At 63.0% G+C, this 25,051-nt stretch overlaps 8 protein-coding genes across 8 annotated transcripts; 4 read left to right on the top strand and 4 right to left on the bottom strand.

Moving 5' to 3' along the window:
- Positions 1–135: 135 nt before the first annotated feature.
- Positions 136–6,573, bottom strand: Q8F55_003604 (uncharacterized protein; the record flags this gene model as incomplete). Its single annotated transcript, XM_069352135.1, has 7 exons — positions 136–311; positions 348–547; positions 583–2,673; positions 2,709–2,896; positions 2,930–3,138; positions 3,174–4,698; positions 4,750–6,573. The coding sequence occupies 7 exons, from the start codon at positions 6,571–6,573 to the stop codon at positions 136–138; spliced, it is 6,213 nt and encodes a 2,070-aa protein (XP_069209553.1).
- A 2,043-nt stretch (positions 6,574–8,616) lies between these two features.
- On the bottom strand, positions 8,617–9,621 carry RPS5 (40S ribosomal protein uS7; the record flags this gene model as incomplete). The annotated part of the gene is made up of 4 exons (XM_069352134.1): positions 8,617–9,007; positions 9,057–9,132; positions 9,185–9,246; positions 9,545–9,621. The coding sequence occupies 4 exons, from the start codon at positions 9,619–9,621 to the stop codon at positions 8,617–8,619; spliced, it is 606 nt and encodes a 201-aa protein (XP_069209552.1).
- A 980-nt stretch (positions 9,622–10,601) lies between these two features.
- Positions 10,602–11,043, bottom strand: Q8F55_003602 (uncharacterized protein; the record flags this gene model as incomplete). The annotated part of the gene is made up of 2 exons (XM_069352133.1): positions 10,602–10,742; positions 10,792–11,043. 2 exons carry the CDS (start codon positions 11,041–11,043, stop codon positions 10,602–10,604), a joined length of 393 nt encoding a protein of 130 aa, XP_069209551.1.
- A 229-nt stretch (positions 11,044–11,272) lies between these two features.
- On the top strand, positions 11,273–11,679 carry Q8F55_003601 (uncharacterized protein; the record flags this gene model as incomplete). The annotated part of the gene is made up of 4 exons (XM_069352132.1): positions 11,273–11,335; positions 11,392–11,451; positions 11,486–11,503; positions 11,605–11,679. 4 exons carry the CDS (start codon positions 11,273–11,275, stop codon positions 11,677–11,679), a joined length of 216 nt encoding a protein of 71 aa, XP_069209550.1.
- A 336-nt stretch (positions 11,680–12,015) lies between these two features.
- Q8F55_003600 (uncharacterized protein) lies at positions 12,016–13,822 on the bottom strand (the record flags this gene model as incomplete). The annotated part of the gene is made up of 3 exons (XM_069352131.1): positions 12,016–12,446; positions 12,510–13,703; positions 13,750–13,822. The coding sequence occupies 3 exons, from the start codon at positions 13,820–13,822 to the stop codon at positions 12,016–12,018; spliced, it is 1,698 nt and encodes a 565-aa protein (XP_069209549.1).
- A 2,018-nt stretch (positions 13,823–15,840) lies between these two features.
- Positions 15,841–18,740, top strand: IRC5 (putative ATPase; the record flags this gene model as incomplete). Its single annotated transcript, XM_069352130.1, has 4 exons — positions 15,841–15,945; positions 16,153–16,629; positions 16,675–17,040; positions 17,079–18,740. 4 exons carry the CDS (start codon positions 15,841–15,843, stop codon positions 18,738–18,740), a joined length of 2,610 nt encoding a protein of 869 aa, XP_069209548.1.
- A 553-nt stretch (positions 18,741–19,293) lies between these two features.
- Positions 19,294–22,816, top strand: Q8F55_003598 (uncharacterized protein; the record flags this gene model as incomplete). Its single annotated transcript, XM_069352129.1, has 13 exons — positions 19,294–19,462; positions 19,498–19,511; positions 19,550–19,790; positions 19,824–19,856; positions 19,893–19,943; positions 20,195–20,563; positions 20,915–21,073; positions 21,110–21,193; positions 21,233–21,438; positions 21,490–21,917; positions 21,957–22,167; positions 22,206–22,353; positions 22,398–22,816. The coding sequence occupies 13 exons, from the start codon at positions 19,294–19,296 to the stop codon at positions 22,814–22,816; spliced, it is 2,532 nt and encodes an 843-aa protein (XP_069209547.1).
- An 849-nt stretch (positions 22,817–23,665) lies between these two features.
- Q8F55_003597 (uncharacterized protein) lies at positions 23,666–24,739 on the top strand (the record flags this gene model as incomplete). The annotated part of the gene is made up of 2 exons (XM_069352128.1): positions 23,666–23,989; positions 24,056–24,739. 2 exons carry the CDS (start codon positions 23,666–23,668, stop codon positions 24,737–24,739), a joined length of 1,008 nt encoding a protein of 335 aa, XP_069209546.1.
- Between the last annotated feature and the right edge of the window lie 312 nt (positions 24,740–25,051).

Here is a 25,051-nt window from a genome sequence, read left to right as displayed (position 1 = left end):
GCCCGTGTCCGCCGCCACACTCGCCCCCTCCCTCCCCCCCGCTGGCCCATGTCTCATGCATATGTACACTACACTCGACTCACAACCCGTACACACCCTACACACCCTACACAATGATGGAAATGATGGTTTATACTAGTTGCTCAGCTCCTTGGCCACCGGCTCGGGCAGAGGCGTCCCGTTCGGGGTCCTCTCCGGGCTCGCGCCACGGAAGTAGCCACCACGCTCCCAGTGGCCCGGCGAGTATACCTCGACGCGCCGCTTGTCCCGGTCCTCGAGCGCCGCGAGAAGCTTGCGCACGCGATTAAAGTCTGACTGTCAGCTCGCACCACACTGCCACGACCCACCAAGAGGCTTGAGAAGCCAGCCGTCGAAATTGCGTGCGAGCCCTGCCCGATCGTTCTCGTACAGGCTCGCACTGACGGCGAAGATGGGGATCCGCTTGTCGACCAGCAGCGGGTTGATGCCCGGCGCGCGGCCCGCAGGCAACTGCGCCTCCTGCTTGCGGATCTCGGATGCTGCAGTCTTGCCGTCCATGATGGGCATTCTGCCGTCAGCGGCGCGTCCTCACAACAAACTCACTGAATGTCCATCAACACGGCGTCAATGTCCCAGTCTGCAGCCAGCGCGTCGACCGCCTGCTGCCCGTTTTCAACGGCGACCACAGTGTGCCGGTCCATCCGCAGGCGCCGCTGCAGGATCTGCGAGTTGATGAGATCGTCCTCGACCACGAGCACACGAAGCCGCTGGTCGCCCTTGGGCCCCCGCTTGGACCGCGTCGGCGAGTGTGGCCCCAAGGTCGACGGGCTCGCCTGTCGCTTGATGCCAGGAGTAGACTTGGACGACGACCCCGCCGAACTGCTCCTCGAGAAAACCTTGGGCGACACAATGGGCGGCGGCAGGCCTTCGAGAGAAGGCGAAATCTGCGTCGCTGCCATCCGTTGCGTGAGCGAGCTCGTCGGCGGGGACGCAGCTGGCCGGCGCTCAAAGTAGTTGGCCTGCGGTCCGCCGCCGACTGCCGGCGAGCGATCCGACGACCGGACCATGAACGAGCCAGCGCCGACAGACAGGCGGCGCTCCGTGACATGCACCACGCCTGGCGACTCGGGGCTGCGTTTTGGCGGCAGCGTGCCCATCGTCTGCTGGCCCTGCCGCATAAGATCAGGCGAGAGTAGCGGGAGGTGCTGGGAATAGTTGGCATTCGTCCGCGGGGTCATCCGGCGCTGCGAATGAAGATGCGATGGCGACGGCGAGGTGACGGCCTCCACACTGAGCGGCGTAGGCGGCGTCTGCTGGCCTCCTGACAGTTGACTTGAAGCTGCAATGGCGTTGGCGGCACTCGTGCCGATTAAAAGGTCGCCAGCCCCGAGCGCGGGGATATCAAAGTCGTTGAGACCGGCGCGGTTCACGCCATCCAGTTGTTCCGAGTTCTGAGCCGTGGGCAGCTCGCCGGTGAAGACCTCCATGTTGAGGGTGAGGAAGAAGCGCGTGCCGGTTTGCACCTCGCTCTCGACACACAGCTGGCCCTGCAGCTGCTCGGTGATACGCGCGACAACCGCGAGACCGAGGCCAAGGCCGGCGCCGTCCGGGTTCGGGCTCGTCCAGTCTTCGGCGCCCTCGAGAGCAACGAACATGGCCTCGAGCTGGTCGGGCGGGATGCCGCAGCCCGAGTCGCTCACGACGATTTCGATTGCCACAAAGCCTGGCGGCGGAGGGCCGGCCCTGGTGGTGCCAGTAGCTCCGCTGTCGGTGGTCCTTATGCTCTCTCTGCTGCTTTCGTTTCCGGTCTCACCCGGAGAGTCGTAGCTCGAGCCCCCGTCGCGGATGGACGAGCTCGGGATCGACGGCGTCCGCTCAATGCGCTGCAGATGCGCAGCGACCTCAATGAAGCCCTGCTCGGTAAACTTGACCGAGTTGGCCACGAGGTTGGACACAATCGTCTTGATCTTGCGGGCGTCACCAATCACCATCGGTGGGAGGTCATCGTCCATGGTGACGCGGAAATCGAGGCCGCGCCGGTTCGCTTCCGTCTGGTACAGTCTCACCGTGTCGGTCATTGTCTGCCTAAGGTCGAAGGGATCGTTGAAGCCCGTCTCGTTGCCAGGCTCAATTCTTGTGAGGTCGAGCAAGTCGTGGACGTGGAACAGCAGAGCACGCGAAGCCTGGTGCGAGTTTTCCAGCATGGCGCGCGTCTCGTCGTCAATGTTGCCTGCGAGCGCGAGCTCGAGCGTGTTGATAATCTGTGACAGCGGAGTGCGCACCGCGTGCGACGTGTTGGATAGCAGAATGGCCGTGAGCTGACTCGAGACCATGGCATTCTGTCTCTCACGCCACACTTGGATAAACTTGCCGTAGATGAGGGCCAGGATTCCAGCCGACTCAATCTGATCGTCGGTCCACGGCCTGGCGCGGCCGTGGACCTTCTCCGCCCACATCTGGAACGACCGGCGGGGCTGCAGCTGGACGCTGGGGTCCGCGCCCTTTGGCTTGTACGGGTCACCTGCCCAGCGCACCTCGCGCAGCTGGCCCTTGCGGAAGAAGACGAGGAAGTCTTGGCCGGCGCGAGCGGTGAGGGGGACGTAGAGGAGCCCTGATATCGACTCGGTGTCGGCAGAGCCGGGGAGGATGAGGCCAGGGTGATCGACTTCGATGCAGCTCGATGTCCGAATGCCACTGGTTATTAGCTAGGCCCGGCACCACACACCCACTTGAACTGTGAAATACGGAGATACTCTGCGATCGCCAACATGGCATGGGCGTGCTCGACCTGGCCGAGCAGCTTGCACCCGTCGTTGATGACGAGCATGCCGGCGTCTGCGTCAAAGTACGACAGCAGGTCTTCGGCATTCGACATAATGTACCCGGGCACTGGCTTGTCGGCTGGCATCGACGTGATCTGGTATCAGCAGTGCCCCGAGACACAACTCACCAGTCGGCGCACGCTCAAGCGCTCGGCGTACACCAGCCGCTCAATGTTCATCGATATTGTGTCTGAGAGGACACGCAAGAGCTGGCGGATGGGGAAGGACGTGCGCATGCCATACTCGCCTACCGACTGGCAGCACACGAGGCCCCAGAGCTTTCCAAACGCCATGACTGAAATCGAGAGGGACGCCTGGACATCCATGTTCTTGAGGTCTGCCGTGTCAGCTGGGTCCCCTTCCTCTACGCACATTGCAGGTGGATTGGCGAAAGGGCACGCAGGAAGCACTGTGTCATGTCGAGCGGGTGCTCGACGTCAGACTTGTCCTTGAGAACCATGCGCGCTGTGGTCTGGCTGCGGTCATAAAGGAAGCGGACCTTGTTGACCGTGTACAGCTCTCTTGCCTGTGGCGGAATATCTGAGGCCGGGAACCACAGGCCGTTGAAAAGCTCAATGTCTCGGGTAGGATCAACGAGCTCGGCTACAACCTCGCCGTTGTACGAGTCGTCAAAGCGGTACAGCATGACGCGGTGGTACCCCGTCAGGTCGTGGACGACACCGACAATGATCTTGAATAGAGTGTCGAGGTCGGTCGTGACCCCCATCTGCTGGCTAATCTGGTTGAGGACTGCGAAAGCGTCGAGCATGCCCACGCGCGAGCGGGTGCCCCGAGAGTGTTGGCGTGAGTCGCTATAGCGACCGCCACGCCTACTGCTCCCCGAGCCCGAGCGGCGCATGCGCTCGAGCGATGGCAGCGGCTTGGCATAGTTTGTCGTGCTGTTGAGCCAGCGCTCGTACTCTTCGTCATCGAGGCTGTTGCCGCCAACAGAGAATCGCACGCTACTATGGCGTTCGTTGGAGCTCGCCGTGCCAGATCTCTTCAGCCCCGAACTCAGGTTGCTTGGGAGGTCGCTCTCGCCCGAGTCGGCGGCGCGCGTGGACTTGCCGCTGTTGTTGGGCGACTGCGTCTGGCGCAAGCTGCTGCGGGGCGAGTTGGCGTTTTGAAGAATGCCAGGACCGGCGGCGGCACGGCTGCCACTGCTGCCAGAGGTGGCGAGCGCCTCGCTGCTGCTCGTCACAGGATAACTCCGATAACTCTGGCCGCTGTCGCCTCCGCTGTCGCTCGTATCGGGAAGCTTGGTGACGGGAGCCTTGAAGTTGGGGGACAGAGAATGTGTCGACTGGCTGGCCTCTACAGACGCTTGGATGACTGAGGGAGGAACCGAGCCATGGCTTGTTGTTTTCCGCGAGCGGACCGCGCCGTCGCTCTCGGTCCCATTCGTCGGTGACGTGAAACGAGTCGACGACAGAGGGCCACTGGGGCTGCCTACCTCGTAGACTTCCTCAGGAAGAAGGGGGTTGTACTTGTCATGTTCGAGCTCAAACTCAAGGATGAGGAGATCTGGAGGGGGTAGTTTGTGGCCCTTTGAGTCCTTCTTCCACGCGCGGACGCGGGGGCGGTGTGCGGAGACCCAGCACGTCCACTCGCGACGCCGGTATGACTTGGAGCCGCCCGAGAGGTCGCTCTGCGGTGTGTCGTCCGAGCCCTGCTCACCGAAGCCTGAGAGGAGGAATACCTGGGGCGGATCGGGAGGCGGTAGTGGCCGCGGTTGCGTGCTGGGTTGGCCCGAGCTGACTGACGCCGCCGACGGCGGGTCAGCTAGCGAGCGGGTATTGTCGCGCAGGATGTCGGCCTGGTCTGGGGTCAGAATCCTGGTAAAGCAGTCGAGTCTGAAGAGGTAGCGCGGGGACAAGCCCAGGAGCTCTGTTGAGTTCTGGTCGAGAGTCAGCAGTGGTGCTCGACGGCACCCGATTGGCACACTCACCTCTGAAACCTGTCGTACTGATAACCGCCCCGACTCGCGCTCCTCGAGCACCATGAGCACGCCAAAGCCCTGGACAGCGCCGGGGGTGCGGATAGGCTCGTCCTCGCACCGCAAAATCCGTCCCTCTCTTCCAGTGAGGACGTGGTGCCCGTCGCCAGTGTCGATGTGCTCGTATCTGACCGTCGTGATGGGCTCCTTTCCGCTGCCGTACTCGTCTGCAGAGGCCATGCCCGCCACACTCTCGCGTATGCTCATGCTCGTCGTACTGCGCGCATAGAATGCCCACTCTGTGTCGTCTTCGTCGTTTGTAAACGCGCCACGCTTGATCAGCCCCTCCCGGACCTCCGAGTCCATTGCCTCGAGGCGCATGAGGGCGGCTGCGTCGGGGATGTAGGCGCCTGACCTTGGCGTTGGGGCATTCGGGTCGAGCATGTTGGTCGTGATTGACTGGTCGTTGACAAACGACTGGACCGTCTTGCGCACGGCCTCGAGACGGGCCCGGGTCGAAGATGCAGGTCTGGTCGGGTGGGCTGTCGAGCTTGGCCGCGGCGTGCCAGACGAGGCCATGTGACTGCCCATGACGGCCGTCCGACTCCCACTTCCACTGCCCGACCCAATCCCCGTGCCGCCTGCGCTCGCGGTTGCGACCTGCTCGGTGGTAGTCACCTGGGCCGAGACGGGTGAGTCACTCGACTCTGTTACGCCTGTGCCCGTCGTCGAGGCCATGACGTGAGCGATCGAGCTGGACACGCTCTGCGGGGCGGGGTACGTGGGGAGCGTCGGCGTCGGGGCGTCGATAGTAAGCGGCACGTCAGAGTCGGAGCCCGCCTGCTCGGTGCTGGCGTCTGACACTGATCCGAGGGGTACGGCGGGGAACTGGGGTACGAACGACGGGTCCATCACCCGCGGTGTCTCGGACGGTGTCTCGGCCGGTGTCTCGGATGGAGTCTCGGCGGGCGTCTCGGCCAGCGTCTCGGAGTTTGTCGACGTCGACTGGACGAGAGAAGGAAGCCCAGATGGCACAGCGGTCTGGTGAAGTGGGGGGAGCGGCACGGTCAACTGGTTGTCAAAGGGTGTCAGGGAAAATGTCGGCCCCCCGAGTGGCGTGGCCTTTGACGTGAACTCGAGCATTGAGTGAATGGTCGAGAATGTTGATCGGTCCTTGCCTTTCTGCTCAGCCAGGCCTGGGATGGGGCGTGCGCGGGGTCCGTCGTACGCGGGGTGCGAGCTACGGCCCGAGGTTGTCGACGACGTGCGGCCAGATCGCGCGCTGTACGTGCTTCTGATGCTCGCGCCGGCGCCTCCATCAGAGGTATTCCGCGCCGAGCCCTCGGCGCCGCTCGTCGTCGGGTCGCTGTCGCTTCCCGGTCGTTCCATGCGGCGGCCGCGGAAGACGGAGCGCATGGGGAAGACGTAAGTGCTCGGGCCCATGGACGGGGAGCGGTGGCGGCTCGGGCTGGGGTCTTTGCGTGCCGACGACGGGCCGGCACTCGAGGACGGGGGCGAGAGAGACGGTGGCTGGCCAGGGACCTCGATGCTCACACGCCTCGCCTGCCTGTATGCCGAGGCGGCGAGGGGCATGCCGTCGACGATGAGCTCGTCGTCCTTTATGCGCACAACCCGTTTGTCGCTATCAGATCCTGATGAGGCCGCGGGGGCAGTGATCGTCGTGGCGCCGGCGCCGGCGGCTGGGCCTGCGCCTGCGCCAGCCTCAGGACGCTGCGGCACAGACCCCTGCGATCTGCCGCCGCTGCCGGTGCGGCCGTCGCGGCCGTCTGGCGGGTCGTCGAGATACAACGAGCCCATGTCGCCCTGTGGGGTCATGGTCTGCGCGTGAAACACCCGGCGAGGAGGGCTATGGTCGCGAGACGGTGGGCTAGGAGGTGGTGGGCGATGTCAAGGCTATCGACAGCCGCGGTTGGGGGGCGGGGGGGAGGCGTGCGTGCGTGAGGCGGTTGTTGTTGGGAGGCTAGATAGCAGTAGTGTTGGCGTTGGCCTGTACGAAGCAAGTGTGTGTCAAGCAAGCGACCGCCAGAGCAGCAGCAGTCGCGAGGTAGTCGCGTCGAACGATCAAGCGAGCGAGCGGGCCAGCAAGCGGGCCAGCGAGACGATGCAGGAAAACGAGGCTGTTGGCAGCCTGTCGCGTGGCTGCCTGCTCCACAGTCGCTAGCGTATGCGTGCCAGTAAGCCGGAGGGGTGTAAGGCGGGCCAAGAGGGCGCGGTAGTGGGGTAGTGCGTTTGTCGATGCTGCAGACTGACCCGTCGGCCGCCACCAGTGCGCAACGTCCGACGCCGGTAGTGATGGTGGTGATGGTGACGGTGAGCGCGGGCGAACAATATGCTTCAGCAGGTAGCGAGCGGCCAGCAGCCAGTCGTAGCTCGCAGTAGTGTAGCAGCATCATGACGGGCTGACGGCCGACCCAGCCAGCGCCAGCAGCTAGGCCGTCAAACGAGTAGCGTAGCGCACGAGGTGATGTGTATCATGTGCCTTGGCTGCCGTGCGTTCTGGACCCAGCAGCCTGCCTGACCCGTGGCCTCCCTGCTTTGCTCCGCTCCGCCCTCGCCTCCCTTATTACCCTTGCTCGCCGTCTTGGTCCCCGCCCCCCCGAGCCGAAATGACGTCGGATGTTGTCGTGTTTTTCCCTGGCCCCCCTACATATGTCCCGGCGCGGCAGGCCGGCACAATCCCACAGATTCGGGTTTGCAGCGGCCAGCCACGAGGTCGGGGGAGGGCCGACCGGCAGCTGGCACCTGCCTCAAGCCTCTACTGCATCGACATCGACGCGAGCTCCATCAAAACCATAGTGTGGAATGCACGGCCGGCATTCCCCGCTGATCATGGATCGCCTGTGCACGAGTGCAGAGGGCAGCTCGCATGATTGACTGGTGCGTCACCTCCGCAGCAGGCCTCGGCTCGACCGCTCGACAGCCCGTCGCCACCCGCTGCGCTGGGACGATGAAACCGGCGTACCGGCCGGCCGATTGACGCTCGGATTCAATTTAGACTGTTCTCGGTACAGGCGAGTACGGACGGGCTGGCGGGGGGTGGGGGTGGGGTCAGTGGCAGTGGCCCGTAGTGAGCTTGGCCGGCAGGTGTCGAGACAGTGAGTGGGCCGGCGTGCCCGATGCAGCTCGGGTTTACCGATGCGCAGCCGGCGTACACGCTGTCCCTGCCTTTCCCAGCGGCTCGCTCGCTGCGTGGCCACAAGTTGACCGATCGGGGGTGTCGTGTCGTGTTGTGTGGGAGTCTGCATCAGGGCTCGTGGCCAAAAGAGATCTCGTTGGCAGAGTACGTCATTGCATGTGGCTGGTGCGTGCTCGCTCAGAGCGGGATCAAATGCCAGGAGCAAGGTTGTAATCGGATGATTAGGGTTGTGAACTAATCAAGGCTGGCTTCGTTTTCTAATCACCAGCATCGCCGTCACGTGGATCAATCGCCGGAAACGCCGCCCAGTGGCACTAACAACTGGGGGCGCCCCGATGCGATCCTGCCCACTGATGATCCTTCTAGGTGGCAACAGCCGGCATCGATAAGCCAGCCCAGCCGAGCAGCCAGCAGCCAGCAGCCAGCACGCACTCCTCCGTATCCGATGCAATCAGTCATGCCGCAGCGCACACCCTCCAACACATCTACGCCGTGCCGCGCTCCACCCCGCGCCCCCGGAAAGAAATTCGATGCAGAGAGAGCTATGACCCATCCCAAACTCGAGGCACACCCTCTTCTTCACCGCAGAGTCGTACACGTACAATGACTGGCCGCATACATTCCGAGCCACACTACACATCAGATGCCAGATACGACCATGGAGCGGACGAGATCCAGCACAAGAGATAGCACAGCCCGGTTGCCAGGACGAAGCGATTGATTTATCGGTTCGACTTGGCGACACGCTCAAGCTCGTCCTTCTTCTTGATGGCGTACGAGTTGGACGAGCCCTTGGCGGCGTTGACGAGCTCGTCGGCAAGGCACTCCGAGATCGACTTGGAGTTGTGGAAGGCCGACTCGCGGGTGCCAATGGTGATGAGCGAGATGGCCTGGTTGACACGGCGGAGGGGCGAGACGTCGACGGCCTGGCGACGGACAGTGCCCTGCGAGCCGATACGGGTAGAGTCTTCCCTGGGGCCGGTGTTGACGATGGCGTCAACGAGGACCTGGATGGGGTTCTGCTCGGTGACGAGGTGGATGATCTCGAAAGCGTGCTGGACGATGCGGACGGCCATGAGCTTCTTGCCGTTGTTGCGGCCGTTCATCATGAGGCTTGGGGTGGGTCAGTTTCGGCTCGCGCTTTCGTCTGCGTTCGACTCACGCGTTAACGAGGCGCTCGACAATGGGCATGCGGCCCTTGGCGAACTGCTTCTTGGCGTAACGGCCGGCAGTGTGGGCTGGAGATGTCAGTTGCTGGTCGGGTGACTCGGGTCCGTCGCGTCTACTCACGAACGTAAACGGCATGGTTGACGTTGATGTAGTCGGTGAGAGAGATGTCCTTGACCTCAATCCTGCGGGGGTTAGCTGCTGCGCGCTGCGCGTGCGTTGGGCTGGGCTGGGCGTCGAGGCATACGAGTCGAGGTGTGCTGGGTCGTTGTTGTCGGTGTCGCAAAGAGCGCGCAGGTGTCGCGCTGTTGTCTTTTCTCGTGCTCGTTGGCGTCGCTGTCGCTGCCCGGGGCCTGCCCCCTTCCTCCTCGTCCTCTCCATGTCGCCCTCCCTGTCGTTGTCGTTGTCGTTGCCTTGTCGCCGTGTCGCTTGCCCTTGCCCGTGTTCCTCGCCCAGCCCAACCTTCTAGTCGTCCACACTCACTCCTGGCTGTCCCACTTGCCAAAGAGCTTGACGACGCCCTCGTTGGCGACCTTCTGCACGTCCGAAGGGAGAGCCATTTTGCTTGTCGAGTTTTTGGTGGTGTCGACGGTGTGTAGTCGAGAACCGAAGCTTGATGGATGGAGATGGCCAAGCGTGCGTGCTGCCAGTCGTAGTCGGGCGGCGAGGAGGTGGTGGTGCCAGCGGCAGCCAGGCCAGGCAGGGGGAGAGCAAAGCCCACGGCGGAGCAGCTGAAAATACTGCCGCCCCAGCTAGTTGTGATCACGTGATTCAAAGGCACTAACGCCGATAATCATAACGCCGATATTCCGACAGTTGTATAGAATGGACGTTTGTAATGCGTTCCAATGCTGGCTTGCAGAGGGCAACCGGGCATGGCATAGCGCAATGGCATGGCGGCTTTCCTCTGTGCTGCCTTTGTGTGGCCCCGCACCACAACAAGAGAGCGACTCCAGGACTCCAGAGCAACGACGATGTTGCCCTGTCGTCACCACCCAATGCGTCGGGCCTCCCATTGCCGTAGTGCCATGCCCAGTCCTGTTAGAGCCCACCTGGCTGCGCTGTGAGGCCTCCATGTCCCAGCCACGCACGCAATAGTGTACATGATGTGCCGAGTCGCACATTGACGCCAGCCCGTTTGACGGAGTGGCTCGCCAGCCCACAATGCAGGCATGGCTGCCACACGTTGCTCTGACGCTACGTGTGCCGTGAGCCAGAAGTGCAGAGGCCCTGCCGTCGGCCCTCCCCGTAAGCGAAGCACCAGCCCCGTGCCCCGCCAGTGTAGTGGACGTAGTGGCAGGAACACCGCCCGCCGCCACAACATCAGGCATGCAGGCTGCGTCGCTACCCTCACTCCGGCACTCCGAACGGGTGCAACACGTGCCACATCGCCGCCACAGCCCTCGACAAGTTCCATACTATACAAGTCTATGCGATTGCTCGTTCCTGCGTCACCTCCATGCGTGCGAGGTGCGCCGTACTGCTGCTCTGTGCATCGCTGGCGTGCGGCTCGACGCCGCGACCACGTGCGACGCGCCGCCTACGCCTGCCCGCGCACCTGGAAGAAGCGCTTCCACCAGCTGCGCCCAATCCCCAGCTGCGCGCGGTGCACGCCGTCGCGCATACGCGTGTAGTAGTACGTGTCGTGGCGGGGGTGTGTCGTCGTCGCGGACACGGGGAACTACGAGCGAGCGTCAGCGAGCGAGCCACGCGGCCCAAGGCAAGCTCACCTCGCGCAGCGCGTTACCCGCACGCAGCCGCTCCAGCGCAGCCAGCGCCGCGCCCGCCGCCTCCTCCTCCGCCGGGCTCAGGCTCGCGGCGCGGGCCTCGACTGCGCTGTCGCTGGCCTTCGGGGCGAGGCCAAAGCTCCGGCGCACGATGGCGCCGAGGGCGTCCGCGAGCTGCGGGGACGAGGCGGCGCGGAACGGCGTCGGCGGGAGCGTGGTCGCCGTGTTGAGGAGCGCGGCTAGTCTTGATGCCATTGTGTTTGCGAGCGAGCGATAGCGAGCGAGCGACAAGACGACAACAACGACAACAACAGGCTGGTTCAACTTTATGCCGGCCGGGCAACGACGTAACCTCCCGACTCTGCCGGCGCACTGTGGGCGGACTGCGGCGCATGTCCGCTCCCGCCGCCCTGCGCCGCCCGAGTTCGAGTTCGTCGCGTTGAAACGTTTGCATCGACACCTCTCTGCTCACACCACCCACACAATGGCGTTCTCGGTCGGCAACCTCATCCACCGCGCGATCGTCTTCGGCTCGCTCGGCTTCGGCGTGCGTGTGGCGTCGGCGCCGGCGTCGCGCCTTGCGAGTTGCACTGACACGCCCAGATCTACGGCACCGTGGTCATCGGGCAAAACGTCATGGTCAAGCGCGACCAGATCAAGCTTGTACGTCTGGGTTGGGGGGCAGCGCTGACAGCAGGCCATGGCGCAGCAGCGGGTATGTTCTCCGGCGTGGCGGTGGCGGAGGCCGACGCGAGCGACGGCCCCTGCCCCCGCCGCCGCCGCCGCCAAACCCACCCGCATCGTGCTCACCCCCAGGCCGAGGCCGAGGCCGCCGCCGCCGCCGCTGGCGGCCCGCCTTCCAGCGACGCCGCGCCCACCCCCTCGGCATAGCCCCCCACCGCATCTCACCGCACTGTACACTATGCACCTCTCATGGACACTGCTGTCTCCCCGCCACTCCCACCCCCGCCACAGCGTTCTGACTGTGCCCCACCGACCTAACCTCACAAAGGCCATAAAGTGCATAACCAAGCATACAGCAGCACTACCAGCCTCTCGTCAAGAGAGACGACGACGTACCCAAACACAACCAGAAAGAGAGAGAGAGAGAGACAGCTAGAGACTAGGCGGATGACAGGATATCAAGTCGCGTTCGCGACAGGGGCAATATAGAAGTACTCTACCCGTCGGTAGTAAAGTCCGTGAGCGAGCGCGCCCACGTCGCGTTTAGTGAGTCGACGGCGCGGGGGCGCCCTCCACCGCAGCCTCTGCCGAGGCATCCGAGTCTGGCCGGGGAGGACCAGGCTGGGGCAGCGAGTCCACAACGTCCTTGCTCGCCGTTCCGTTGTTCATGTGCACATATGACCGCATGGGCACAGACTCGGGCGATCCAGGCTCGGCAACCTGCTGCTGCTGCTGCTGCACAACGGGCGCAACCTTCTTGTCCTTGCGCGACAGGAAGCGCTTGACGTTGGACGCAGCCTTGGCAACAGGCTCAGGCATCTTGATGGCGGCGCCACCGGTGGGTGCTGTGGGCGACGAAGCAGCCGCGCGGCGGGCGGCGTACACGGCAAGCATTTGGTCGGGGCCGTACGCGACCGTCGTTGGCGACTGCGCGTCGTCGTCGTCCTGGGGCGGCTGCCCACTAGCGCGGCGAACTGAAGAGTTAGGGTGCTTCTTCCCTTTGCTTGGGGAGGCGTCGGTTGCTGATGGCGACTCACGAACGGCGGCTTCCATGTGACGCAGCTCATCGGCAGAGCTGCTAGCACGTTGAGCAACGCGCACGTCGTCGGGGTGGTGGGTAGAGCCTCCAGAAGGCCGGCGGCCGTTGCGGCCAGCAGCGGCAGCGCGGTGCATGTCGGCCTCGGCAAACGAGTTGGGGCCATCGAGCTGAGTCGGCGACACGTTGGTAACGTCCCGCTCATCGTCCATAATCTCCTGGCCAGAAGTGTAGGCAGCAGCAGTGGCAGCGGCCGCGGCAAGCTCGGCATCGTGGCGAGCCGACTTGCCGAGCGACGACAGGTGAGGCCGGACGTGGCTGTCGGACGAGATACGGGGACGCTGGCCGTCGGCAAACGAGATGCGCGAGGTGCGGACCTGGCCGTCAGGCATGACAATCGACGAGCGGCTGGGGCCGTCCATGGACGAAGACGGGAAAGCGCGAGGGCCGTAGGCGCCGGCGCCAGCCAGATTGTCGAGCATTACCGAAGACGTGGGGCGGGCCGACGACGTGCTGGGGCGGCCATAGCCCGTCGAGGGACGGCCGTACGAAGTGCTGGGGCGACCCATGCGGTCCGACGTACGGCTGTAGTGCGAGCTTGGGCGGTAGGCAGAGTTGCGTTCTCCAGGAAGCGCACCCTTCTCCCACTCCATACCAGAGTGCTGGCTGAGCGCCTGCGACCAGCGCTGAAGCTTCTGCTTCTCCTTGCCGCGGTAAAAGTAGAATGCGAGGGCACCCAGGATACACAGGACGACAATGGGGATGACGACAGCCACGGCAATGACCGCCTTGGACGTGCCCTTGGCGGCACCGCTGTCCTCGACCGACTGGAAGACGCCGGTGCCAGAGGGAGTGGCCGGCTGGGCGGCCGTCGCGTTGTACGTGACGGTGAAAGTGGGGCCAGCGGCAGCGTTCCAAGCGGCCGACGAGTCCCCCGACTTGACAATCAAGAGGTTCAACTGGGCCGTCTCGGTGTTGTTCCACCACTTTGGCGACAGGTACTCGGTGAGCGAGCCCGAGGCGTAGTTGACGCCAGTCCAGACACGGACGAGGGGGACGTCTGCTCTTGGGTTGGTCAGTCTAAGGTCGACCTTGTCGGAGCCAATGCTGCATGACGGGTCCCAGGTAAACTTGACGGCGTAGTTGGCATTGACGGTCGAGCCAAAGTTGGGCTCAATGTACTTGGGGCAGGTAGCTGAGACGTTAGCACAAGCGGGCAGCAGTGTCGACGCGTTACGCACCAGACTGGCGGGCAACGATCGAGTTGCCAACACCGGCGGCCAGGCCTACCCTTCCAAATGGTGGTGGTGTCATTCTAGTGGCGAGGGTGGTGTAGCAACGTGCTCAAACACCAGGAGGGGGCTCGAGGCTCAGACGCTCTGCGAAAATGGGGTCGTCGAGCGAGAGAGACTGGGTCTGGGTCTGGGGTGGCTTCCTTGAGGCTCGAGTCGCAGACTACGGTCGATGAGGAGCCTGATGTGTGGTAGCTAGAGGCCGATGCAAGAGACACAGTCTATGCTTGGGCCGCGAGGGGAGGCGCTCGTAGGGTACAGGTGGTCGTAGACTTGTCGGTGCTGGGGTTTGGTCGAAAAGGAAGACTGCGGCCGTGCAGCGTCGTCGTGAGATGGAGCGAGGAGCGAGGAGCGAGACTGGCCGAAAAGGAGAGTGGGACGACGCGCAAAGACTGTCGAGGAAGTGATGGAAAGTGTCAAATGTCTATGCCTAGGATGTGCGTCGCGTCGTAAAGTGTCGGGTCGAGTGGTAGTAGCGAGGAACTGCAGGTTTCCCGACTTGGTTGATGGGATGGGAGGGGGGTGGGGTGGGCAACAAGTCGGCAGCAACGACGACGACGACTACGACGACTTCGGGCAGGTAGGAGGGAGGAGGGGAGGGGGGAGCGGGGCAGGCAGGAGCACGAGCACGAGCAGCACTGGGTCAAGGGAGCACTCGGGGAAGAGGAAAGAGGCAGGGAGGGAGTGAGGGGGGGAAGGCAAGGGATGCAAACTTGGACGCGGGAAGGAGGAACGGCATGGCGCGCGCGCTCTCGGGGCGGGGCCGTTGGGCGGCACACTCACTCGCTCACTCACCACGCGGCGGCGGCGGCGGCACGCTATTAGAAGGGGGGATCCGAGCCAACGACGCAGGGTGCGCCGTGTAAAGGGTCCAAGTCGGGGGTTGGTCCCAGTGCCAGGGGTCAACGCTCGCTGGTGCTGCAACCAGAGCACGCGCCGGCACACGCAGTTCAAAACGCCCAAAGCCTCCGCTACGCGCCCAGGATCCGATCCATGCCCTAGAAATAGCAACATGCAGAATACAGGCAGCAGGCCACTGAGACAACAACGCCGCCGCCAACTTCTTGAAGCAAGGCGCCTGTATTCACTCGACACCCCCCAAAACCCGGAGTCGACAGCAGCTTGGTGCACGCGTTGCTTTTCTCGTCGTCGTCTCGTCGTCGGTCGGCGCGCGGGGGGGGTACGAAAAAGGTACAAAAGCCACTGTTGGGACCAAAACATTGGTCGTCAGCCGTCCCTGAAACTGGCGACCCTAGTCGCGCGCACCACTCGACTCCCGCAGCCCTTCTGCTCTTGTGCCGGGCGCCGTGCAATGGGCCAGTTGCCTTCCCGGGGTTTACAGAAATACGACGCACAGCTTGCAGGCTCTAGACGCGCGCACCTAGATGTCCTTAGTCGCCAGTGTGACACGAGGGGCATGTGGGATTGCAACGACAGCGTAAACAAATGGACGAGATCGTAGGAGCGCGAGTGGGGTCTGGGCCTGGCGTCCTCAGACCCGTCCCGCGTCCAATGGACAATGTCAGGTCGAGCGAGGCCACCTTGCGAACAGCCTCCTACTACCACTGTACGTCTGTACGTCTGTACTCGACAGAGTGTGCATGCTCGACGCCTGCTCGACGCCGGTATCAGCCAAAATCTGCAGTGATGATTCAGGAATTCAGGAACCACGGCCACGTGGTGCACGTGGAGTCCACGCCAGTCCAGTCAACCATTGTTTTTGACTTTTGATTCCGGATCTAAGTGGGCCATTGTGTCGCAGACAAGACGCGTTCAGAGCACATTGCAACATTGATTTCCGGTCGCGTCTCGTCTGCTCGTCGTCTTCTCAACCTCACCTCAGTGACCTGCCCCACGAGATATACCCTACGCACTCCAGCATCGACCTAGAGTCAGTAATCCCCGATTCCTGTTTCCCTTCCCCTCGGCTCGTCACCAACATCAATGGCTCGTCGCAAGCAGAGCGCGTCCAATGTGCCTTCCCTCGTGTCCTCGGCGTCCGCATCGGTAGAGGGAACGTCGCCGCCGCAGACTCCAGCCATGTCGTCTCCACCACCAAAAGGCATGGACGAGGGTGTCAATGCAGACGCTGAGCAGGTCATCGTCGTGGACGAGGAAGACGAGCCCGTGGTCAATGACGCAGCGGTGAGTGCCCATTGATCAGCGTGTCGGTTGTATCTGACATGCCTTCCCTCTGCGCCCTTGGCTACCTTCCCTCGTCCTTTCAACGTCATGTTCACACAATTGCCGACGGCCTCGACCCACATGACCCTCATGTCGGAATGCCTCCCGGTACACCCCCACCTTCCTCACCGCCGCCCCGCGCGCCCACCCGTTGCCCCCTCGTCACAGGCTTCGCAACGCGCAACCCGCCTCAAGTTCCTGCTGGAGAAGTCGACCATCTACGCCAAAATCATCGGCGACAGGATGGAGCGCCAGCAGATTGAAAAGGCCAAGGCAGAGCAGCGCGCCGAGACGCGTCGTGTGAACAAGGAGAAGCGTGAGGCCGACGCCGCCGAGCAGGAGGGTAGAAGTGGATTGCGCGAGGCACCCCCGTCACCAGTCAAGAGGAAACGGAGGGGCGACACCAAGTCGTCATCCAAGCGCGTCAAGGTGGAAGAGCCAGTCGCGGCTAAGGCCGAGCCAGTGGAGAACCCCGACCAGCGCGAGGAAGGCGACGACGACCAGAAACAGTACTCGTTCCGCCAGCCCGAACTCGTCACTGGGGCTACGCTACGCGACTATCAGCTTGCCGGCGTCCAGTGGATGATCTCGCTCTATGAGAACGGCCTCAACGGCATCCTGGCTGACGAGATGGGTCTTGGCAAGGTAAGCCGTGATGGCGACGGGTAGCATGCAGCTAACACCACTCAGACCCTCCAGACCATCTCGTTCCTCTCGCACCTCCGCGCCAAGGGCACCTGGGGTCCTTTCCTCATCGTCTGCCCCCTCTCCGTGCTGTACAACTGGATCGCAGAGTTCGAAAAGTTCGCTCCGTCTATCCCAGTCCTCATGTACCACGGCACCCCCGAGTACCGCGCCGAGCTGCGTGCCACCCGCCTTCAGGCGCCGTCCCAGACTGGGGTCGGCAACATTCGCAAAGGGGGCAACCGCGGGAAGCCTGCACCAGTCTACGCAGGGGCCAAGGGCACCAACACGACTGCCACTTTCCCGATTGTTGTCACGACGTACGACATTTGCATGATCGACCAACGATACCTCAGCGGATTCCAGTGGAAGGTAGGTCGATCTCCGCTTGTCCGCTCTAACCCATTCAGTTCATTGTCGTCGATGAGGGTCATCGCCTGAAGAACCTCGACTGCAAGCTCATCCGCGAGCTCAAGACCTACAAGAGCGCCAACCGCATGATTCTCACGGGCACTCCGCTCCACAACAATCTTGCTGAGCTCTGGTCGCTCCTCAACTTCATTCTCCCCGACATCTTTGACGACCTCGACTCGTTCCAGCAGTGGTTCAACTTCGACGACATGCAGAACGGAACAGAGACGGACGGTCTTCTGAACAAGTCGTCGGTTGTGCAGTCATTGCACGCCATTCTCAAGCCATTCTTGCTCCGTCGCCTCAAGGTCGATGTCGAGAAGGATCTGCCACCAAAGAAGGAGTATCTCCTCTACGCGCCACTAACAGCGCCTCAAAAGAACATGTACCAGGCGATCGTTGGGGGTGACATCCGCGACTACTTGATCAAAAAGAAGAGCGGTGGCGCCATCAGCGGTGTGGTTGATGCCGATGAAGAGGAGTCTGAGGCCGAGGTTGAAGCAGTTGAAGGAACCGACGACCGCCCCCGACCCAAACGCAAGAGTGCAGCAGTCGACTACCACATCGAGGAGGACGACAGAGTGTGGCTGCGTGATCTGAAGAAGAACTCCAAGTCGGCTACGGCAGAGAAGCCGGTCGCCAAGCTATCTCAACGCGAACTTGCAATCAAGCAAGCTACACAAAACGTCAACAACATGCGCCTTCAGAACATGGTCATGCAGCTCCGCAAGGTCTCTTCCCACCCGTTCCTGTTCGACTGGCCGATTGACGCGGAGACCGACGACCTCGTGGTCAACGACGACCTGGTCAATGCGAGCGGCAAGATGCTTCTCCTGAACCGCCTTCTCGGAGCTCTGTTCGAACGCCGCCACAAGGTCTTGATCTTCTCCCAGTTCACGACCATGCTCGATGTCATCCAAGACTGGGCGACACTGTACAAGGGGTACAAGATCTGCCGCATCGATGGCAATACCAAACAGGAGGATCGCCGCGCGCAGATGCACGAGTTCAACAACGGTGGTGACGATCCGGACGCACCCCAGCTGTTCCTGCTCAGCACGCGTGCCGGCGGTCTCGGCATTAACCTCGTTGCCGCCGACACTGTCATCTTCTTCGACCAGGACTGGAACCCGCAGATGGACTTGCAGGCCCAGGACCGCGCACACCGCATCGGCCAGACCAAACCTGTGCTCGTGTTCCGCCTTGTGTCTGCACACACGATCGAGTCGAAGATTCTGCAAAAGGCATCCAACAAGCGCAAGCTCGAGGCGCTCGTCATCCAGCAGGGCAAGTTTGGCAAACTCGTCGATGAGAATGGCCGCGTCCTCCTCGGCAAGTCGAACAATCGCCACCAGTCGACTGCCGACCTGGCGCGAGCGCTGCTCGACCTGGACGGTGAGGAGATTCATACCGTCACGGCCGACGACAAGATTATTTCCGACGGCGATCTTGATCTCCTCCTGGACCGCTCGCCGGAGGCGTTTGCGCGTGAGAAGGGCTGGGCTGCTGGCCTTGGCAAGATTGGTGCTGCCGGCCGTGAGGCGCAGCTGGCCAAGGGTGAGAAGACTGCATTCGAGGTGTTTGTTCCTGCAAAGGACGAGGCGGCCGACGGCCTCGCGCAGATGTTTAACGGCGATGGTGATGAGGGTGATGAGCAGTGAGCGACGACGAGTGTGCATCGACGAGTGTTCATCGCATTTGGGCTTTGTTGTATAGAGTAGACTACATGTGTTGCTGTGCGCGTCATGCAGGTGGCGGCGCGATGGTGCGCGATGCACGATTTCCCCCCATGTTTATCGACCAACAGCCTCTGGGTGGAGGATGACCTGAGTAAGTGGAGGGACCGGCCGACACTGAAGCTGACTGCTACTGAATGCCAAGCGGACAACCACCGCTCCACAATGACACCTCGAGGTTGTATTTTAGGCCACCCCCCCACTCCGGGCTGGTGACCGATTCCTTAAGACGGTGCAGATTCGAACGCCGTTGTCTTGTATCGTCCCGAAGCGAAGAGGGCAGAGCCCGCCCTGGCTCGCGACCTCGGAGCCGGCACGCGTCCACCTCCACCCCCGCCACCCACCTTCCCCCACCTTGCCCCGTCCACTCTACCGCATGGCCCCAACCCCGTCAGGCTGTGTCAAGCCTCTGCAACCCCCGACTTTGTAATCACCCTCTGCGTCCCGAGTTGTCGCTCTATCCCACCACGCCGATAAAATGGACGGCGCAGCGCACTCGCTCCGCAACATCTCTCTGAGCGACAGTGGACGCGAGGGCACCATGCGCGGGGCCTCGACATCCGCAGCAACAGCCACAGACGGCCTGACGTGCGAGTGCGGCCGCAAGTTTACGCGCATCGAGAACCTGCGCCGGCACCAGCGGACGCGTGAGTGGTGTGCATGTGGCCGAGCTGACGCGCAGACGAGAACAGCAGGGTTGGTTGAGAAATGTTCGCCGCTGCTGACGATAATAGCGCCTCGCCTGCCCAGTGTGCAAGCGCGCGTTCAACCGTCCCGACGTGCTCAAGCGCCACTTGCGGACGCACGACAGCACACCACCGCCCGCCGCGGAGAGCAGTGCGGCGGCGAGCGCTGCCTCGGCGTCGAGAGCAGCCTCGGCGTCTCCAGAGCGCGCCGCTCCGCCAGCTCCACCAGCACCACCAAGCCCTCCCCCACTTTATCCCACCTCCACCGCAGACTTGGGCACCGTGGCCCGTAAGTCTACCCCCACTCCACCGCTGACCCCAGCCTTCCAAGTCGCGTCGGAGCTCGACCTGCAGTGTGAGTCGCGCCACCATGCATGCCTGACACCCCTAGTCAACCTTCCGTTCCCACTGCAAGAGCCCATGCAGGTCGACCCACTATGGGGTGAGTGCTCCGCCGCGTACGCCGCACACCTCGCTTTGCGCTCGCTTCCCTCCACCGGCCTCCACCGCCCTCCACCTCGGCCGGTGGCAGAGATCGTTCGCCGATCTCCGCGCCCTCGCATGCCATGCGGGCTGCGTACGCCGCGTGCGCAGCGCTTGGCCGCGGGCGGGCATGCTGTGGCCGTGCGACGATGCGTTGTGACACCGAGACGATCGGCCGATGTGTGGGCAGGGCACGGCTGACACATCAAGGTGGCGTAGATAACGGCCTCTTGTGGATCCTGCAGGACACGGCCGTAGACATTCCCCGCATGGACCTCGACGACATCGCCATGGATGCGACAGGCATCCCGATCGACGCGGGCTTCTCCTTCCTCGACGTACTGACACAGCCATTCCAGCAGCAGCAGGGGCAGGCTGTCCCCCCTGCTGCTGGTGTGGGAGAAGCAGCCTCCATACCAGGATCAATACCATCGTCCGTCTCCCCGGCGACCACGAGCTCCTCGGGCCCCTCGGGCTCGTCGAAACCCGCACGATCGTGGCCAGTTTACACCGGACCTCCGTCTCCACCAAACGGGCCAGATGACACGGACGCCGACGCCGTCCAAGGCGACAACTGGCGTGAGTTGCGGGCAGTGTGGGCTGCAAAGGACCGAGAGGCGAAGGGAGAGGGAGCGAGCCAGTGGGACTGCTTGCTTCCGCTGGGCTATTACCGCCGGGGCACTGCTGCAGAGTGTGCAGAGCCCAGCGAGCCTCGCTCCAAGCCAGTCCCCAGACCCGAAAAGCCCGACGCGAACAACCTCAGCGCCGGGAACCGAGACGTCATCCCCAACCTCTGGGGCTGGACGTTCCATGACACCCCCTGGGCGCGCAACGCCCGCGACTTCTGGCAGCAGCAGCCACTCCCTGCCCCTGCAAGTGTAAAGCAAGGTTGATGTTGACATGTCGCCAATGTCCCGCCCGCGTCCGCAGCCGCAAACTACCAGCCCCGCCTGCGCCGCCCCTATGTCCCCGGTACCGAGGGGACCATTGGTGAGGTGCTCGATGACCCCGCACTCGACCCCACCTTGGCCCAGTTCAAGTTTCTGTGGCTCGACGCCAAGACGTACGAATCTGTCAAGGCCAGCTTGAGTGGGTACGAGGGAAAGGAATCGTTCTGACGTGCAGAGCTGGCACAATCTGTCCCTGGGCATGATCCAGGCGCGTTCCGAATGCCAGAATCCCTCTACACTGTCAACACGCTGGTCAGCGGTACGTTGGAACGTTGGACGAGACTATGCTGATGGGCAGTGTACGCGCTCCACTTTTACAACCAGCTCCCAGTTGTCCACTTGCCAACGTTTGACATATCCAAGGCGCCACCGCTCCTCGTCGCCTCCATTCTGTGTATCGGTGCAACGCTGAGCAAGCTCCCTGGCACGAGGCCATTTGCCGTCGATCTCCTGGAGATGATCCGTCGCGCCGTCTTCGCCCTGTTTGAGATGGACAGTGTTAATGTGAGTGAGCGACTTTGAGTGAGCGACTTTAGGAAGGAGTCTGACGGTCAGCTCCGGAGTCTCGATCTCGTCCATGTCTGCATGACGACGTGCTTCATGGGCCTGTGGTCGGGTCACCAGCGCTCGTACGAGCTCGCCGAAGTCACGCGCGGCATGCTCGTCCAGCTCGCCCGCAAGACCAATCTCCTCAGCACGCCTGTCGACATCAAACACCTCTACGCCAACATGCCTGGGACGGTCCAGGAGCGGTGGCAGTGGTGGATCTCACTCGAGAGCCGCAAACGCCTGGGCATCGGAGTCTTCATCATCGACTCGCTGTTCCCCGTTTTCCTCGACACGCCCAGTTACCTCTCTCGGTCTGAGATGCTCAACACTGCGCTGCCATGTGATGAGAACCTCTGGCGCGCCCAGACGGCCGAGGAGTGGGCTTCGTTACTCAACGGAGAACTCTTACCACCCCCACGGTACTTTACACGAGGGTGAGATGACCGCGAAGGCGAGTTGCTGCTGACAACCAGGATGGCCGGCCTCGTAATTCCATCGTACAGGCTCTCGAACCCGCCACCGCCGGTGCAACCCATGAACTCGTGGGGCGCGCTCGTCCTCATCACCGGTATCCACCATCACTTGTGGGATTACCGAGCGCAGGTGTCGGTGTACCAGAGTGTGGAAGCCGACACCAAGGCCGGCGATCAGGACGTGTCGATCGGCGTGGAACAGGGCAAGATGGTGAGCCAGACAATGTGCGCGGTCGACTAACGCCACAGGGCCTCGATCATGCCCTCGAGCTGTGGCACAGAGAGTACTACGACTTGCCCGAGGGCGGTCCATTGTTGACAGCCGGGAGGATCCTGTACCACCTTGGACACATTGCGCTCCGCACCAACATCCGAGACCTGTACACGATTGCCGGAAGTGAGTCTATACGGCGCTTGCTCCGGCGGCTGACGATGTTTCAGAACATGGTACCGACTCTGCCAACGCGGTCGCGCCAGCTTTGCGGCGCTGGGTTGCGTCAAGGGATTCAGTGATCGCCGTGTCACACGCGATCAAGCTGCTTGTCGTGTGCGGGTACCCCGAGCCCACGGACAACCGGTACGCGCCGCCGGCCGTGTTTGTGGCCATCCTGGCCATCTGGGTGTTCATCACGTGTGGCGGCATCGAAAACCACGATTTTGATCCGGCGACGATCATCGACGTGTTCGGCAAGTGCATGCCCTCACAGCCGCAAGGCTACAATGCGCTGCGAGCTGGCATGAAGTACCTGATCAACTGCAAGGAGTGGAAGCTGAGTGCGGCGTTTGCGCTAGTCTTGGCCAAGATTCTCGATGGCGAAGAGGCAAGTAACCGAGTGGTGGTCAACGGTTTTCACCAGTAGTCTAGGCCTAGAGTAGAGTAGATGATGTGAGAGTGGGACATGGCGACACCTGACACGGGCACTTGACGGGGGCTAGCGCTAGGCACGTTGCTTGACGGGGCTGGCCGGTCCAATTTCATCATCATGGGTTGTAATGGGGCGGAAGTTGAGTGGGTGGCTGGGTTAGTCGTCGACCCCACGAGGTAGTCACCTCGAAACGAGGCTGGGCTAGTGTGGCCACCCGACGAGCCAGCCCAGCTCTGAGAGCAGAACCCCACGGAGGTACGACCTCGGGTGCGATTTGCGGCCGGCCCCTCTCGCTGGCCGGCAGACTCGGGTTCCGAACAGCGGGGTGCCATAGCTCAGCTGTTGGTGCTCAGAATCGACCGACCGAGGTGGCGGGGAGGTGGAGATGCACAGCGGTCAGCGGCGCTCGTGGGCGCGCCGAGGGCTGTCGGCCCCGATGGTGGCGAGCGGCTGTATACTGGCGCTCGAGGGGGCTGCATGCATGGGCCAGAGGGCTAGAGGAGCCGAGAAGAGACGCGAAGACGAGACGGACAAGCATGCGTTCGGCCGCGACGTGCGAGGTCGAGCTGGGAAATCGGTGCTGGCCGACCCGGGTATCAGACTGGGGAGATGGCCGAGCGGTCGTGTGGGGCCGAGGTGGGTGTGCCGGGGCGGCCGGCGTGGCGGGTATGCAGACGTCTGCCGGGCGGTTGCTGCCTTCCCATGCGGGTGGCCATTGCCGCGGCGCGTGACGTATGGGTTGCGGGCCAGAACTAGATTGCCGCCGGTGCTGGGATGTACTTACATAGTACTTCATGGATGGGTGTGCCACTCTTACCACGACCACGACCGCCCACAACCACCATGTCCGAGCTCCCACCGTTCCCGACCGACGTCAAGACTGCGCCGCTGGTCTCGCTGTCGCTCGCGCGCCTCGAGGCGGGCGACGCGGCCGAGGCCGCCGCCTTCTTCAAGTGCTCGAAAGAGCTCGGCTTCTTCTACCTCGAGATGGCTGGCTCGGAGATTGGCGAGGCCATGGTCACCGAGGCCGACGCGCTCAACGAGCTCCAGAAGCAGTGGATGAGCCTCCCCAACGAGACAAAGGAGGAGTACGGCCTCAAGATGCACGACTTCTTCGCGTACCGCCACTACGTGCTCCCCGACGGCCAGCGCAAGGAGGACTACAACGTGGGTACTGCCCGTAGCGTGGCGTGGCGTGGCGGGGCCGAGGGGTGGCAACAGCTAACAAGGCAGATTCGCAAAGACGACGTGCTCGGCGTCGTGAGCGAGCGGCTGCCGGCCCACAAGCTCATCCTCGACGCGCAGCCGCTCTTCGAGTCGTACGTGCGCCACTGCCGCCACGTGATCGAGCTGCTGCTCGAGCTGCTCAACACGGCCCTCAAGCTGCCCCCCGGCACCCTGGGTAACCTGCACAAAGCCTCTGCGCGCTCCGGCGACCACGTGCGCTTCAACCACTCGCCCCCGGCGGCGTGGGATGAGGAGTCGGTCCGCAAGGGCGAGCACACCGACTACGGCAGCTTGACAATCCTGTTCAACTGGCTCGGCGGCCTCCAGATCCGCCCGCCCGACACGACAGAGTGGGTCTGGGTCCGCCCCGTCCGCGGATCGTGTATCGTAAACCTCGGCGACGCCATGGTCACGTTCACGAGCGGCATCCTCCGCTCCAACATCCACCGCGTCGCCCCCGCCCCGCCCCCGCAGGACCACCTCGACCGCTACTCGCTTGTCTACTTCACCCGGCCCGAGGACGACGTCGTCATGCGCCGCCTCAAGGGCGGCATCATCGACGCTGTCGAGGACTCGGTCGCGACCCCAGAGATGACGGCCGCAGAGTGGTGGCTCAAGCGTGGCTCGGGTGTGCTGCCCGGCATCTTCACGGCCAAGGGCGGCTTCGAGAGCGCCATCCCTGCACAGTAGGCCCGAGTCACTCCAATACATACAGTGTACACTACCCAGGACCCTGCCATAATATAACCCCAGATGTGATGTGTATCCCATCCGTGCCGGCCGTGCTCGCCTCGGTTGAACCTGCTCGCTCGTTGCAGGTGACCACGAGCCTGAATGTACAGGGCGATGATCGTGATCGCCAGGCCCTCACTTGCTTGGCTTTGCATCTCGGGCACGCGTCGGGGAGAAACAACTAGGCCCGGTGCGGGACACTTGGCCGCGGCGATCTGAGACAGTGCCACCGTTTTGCGGCAATCAACAAGCCTCAGGAGCTAGCTAGCT

This window comes from Vanrija albida, assembly GCF_041260175.1.
Source record: "Vanrija albida strain AlHP1 chromosome Unknown contig_3, whole genome shotgun sequence".
Classification (NCBI taxonomy): domain Eukaryota; kingdom Fungi; phylum Basidiomycota; class Tremellomycetes; order Trichosporonales; family Trichosporonaceae; genus Vanrija; species Vanrija albida.
Note: the sequence above shows the minus strand (reverse complement) of the source record. Positions and strands in the feature narration are given on the sequence as shown.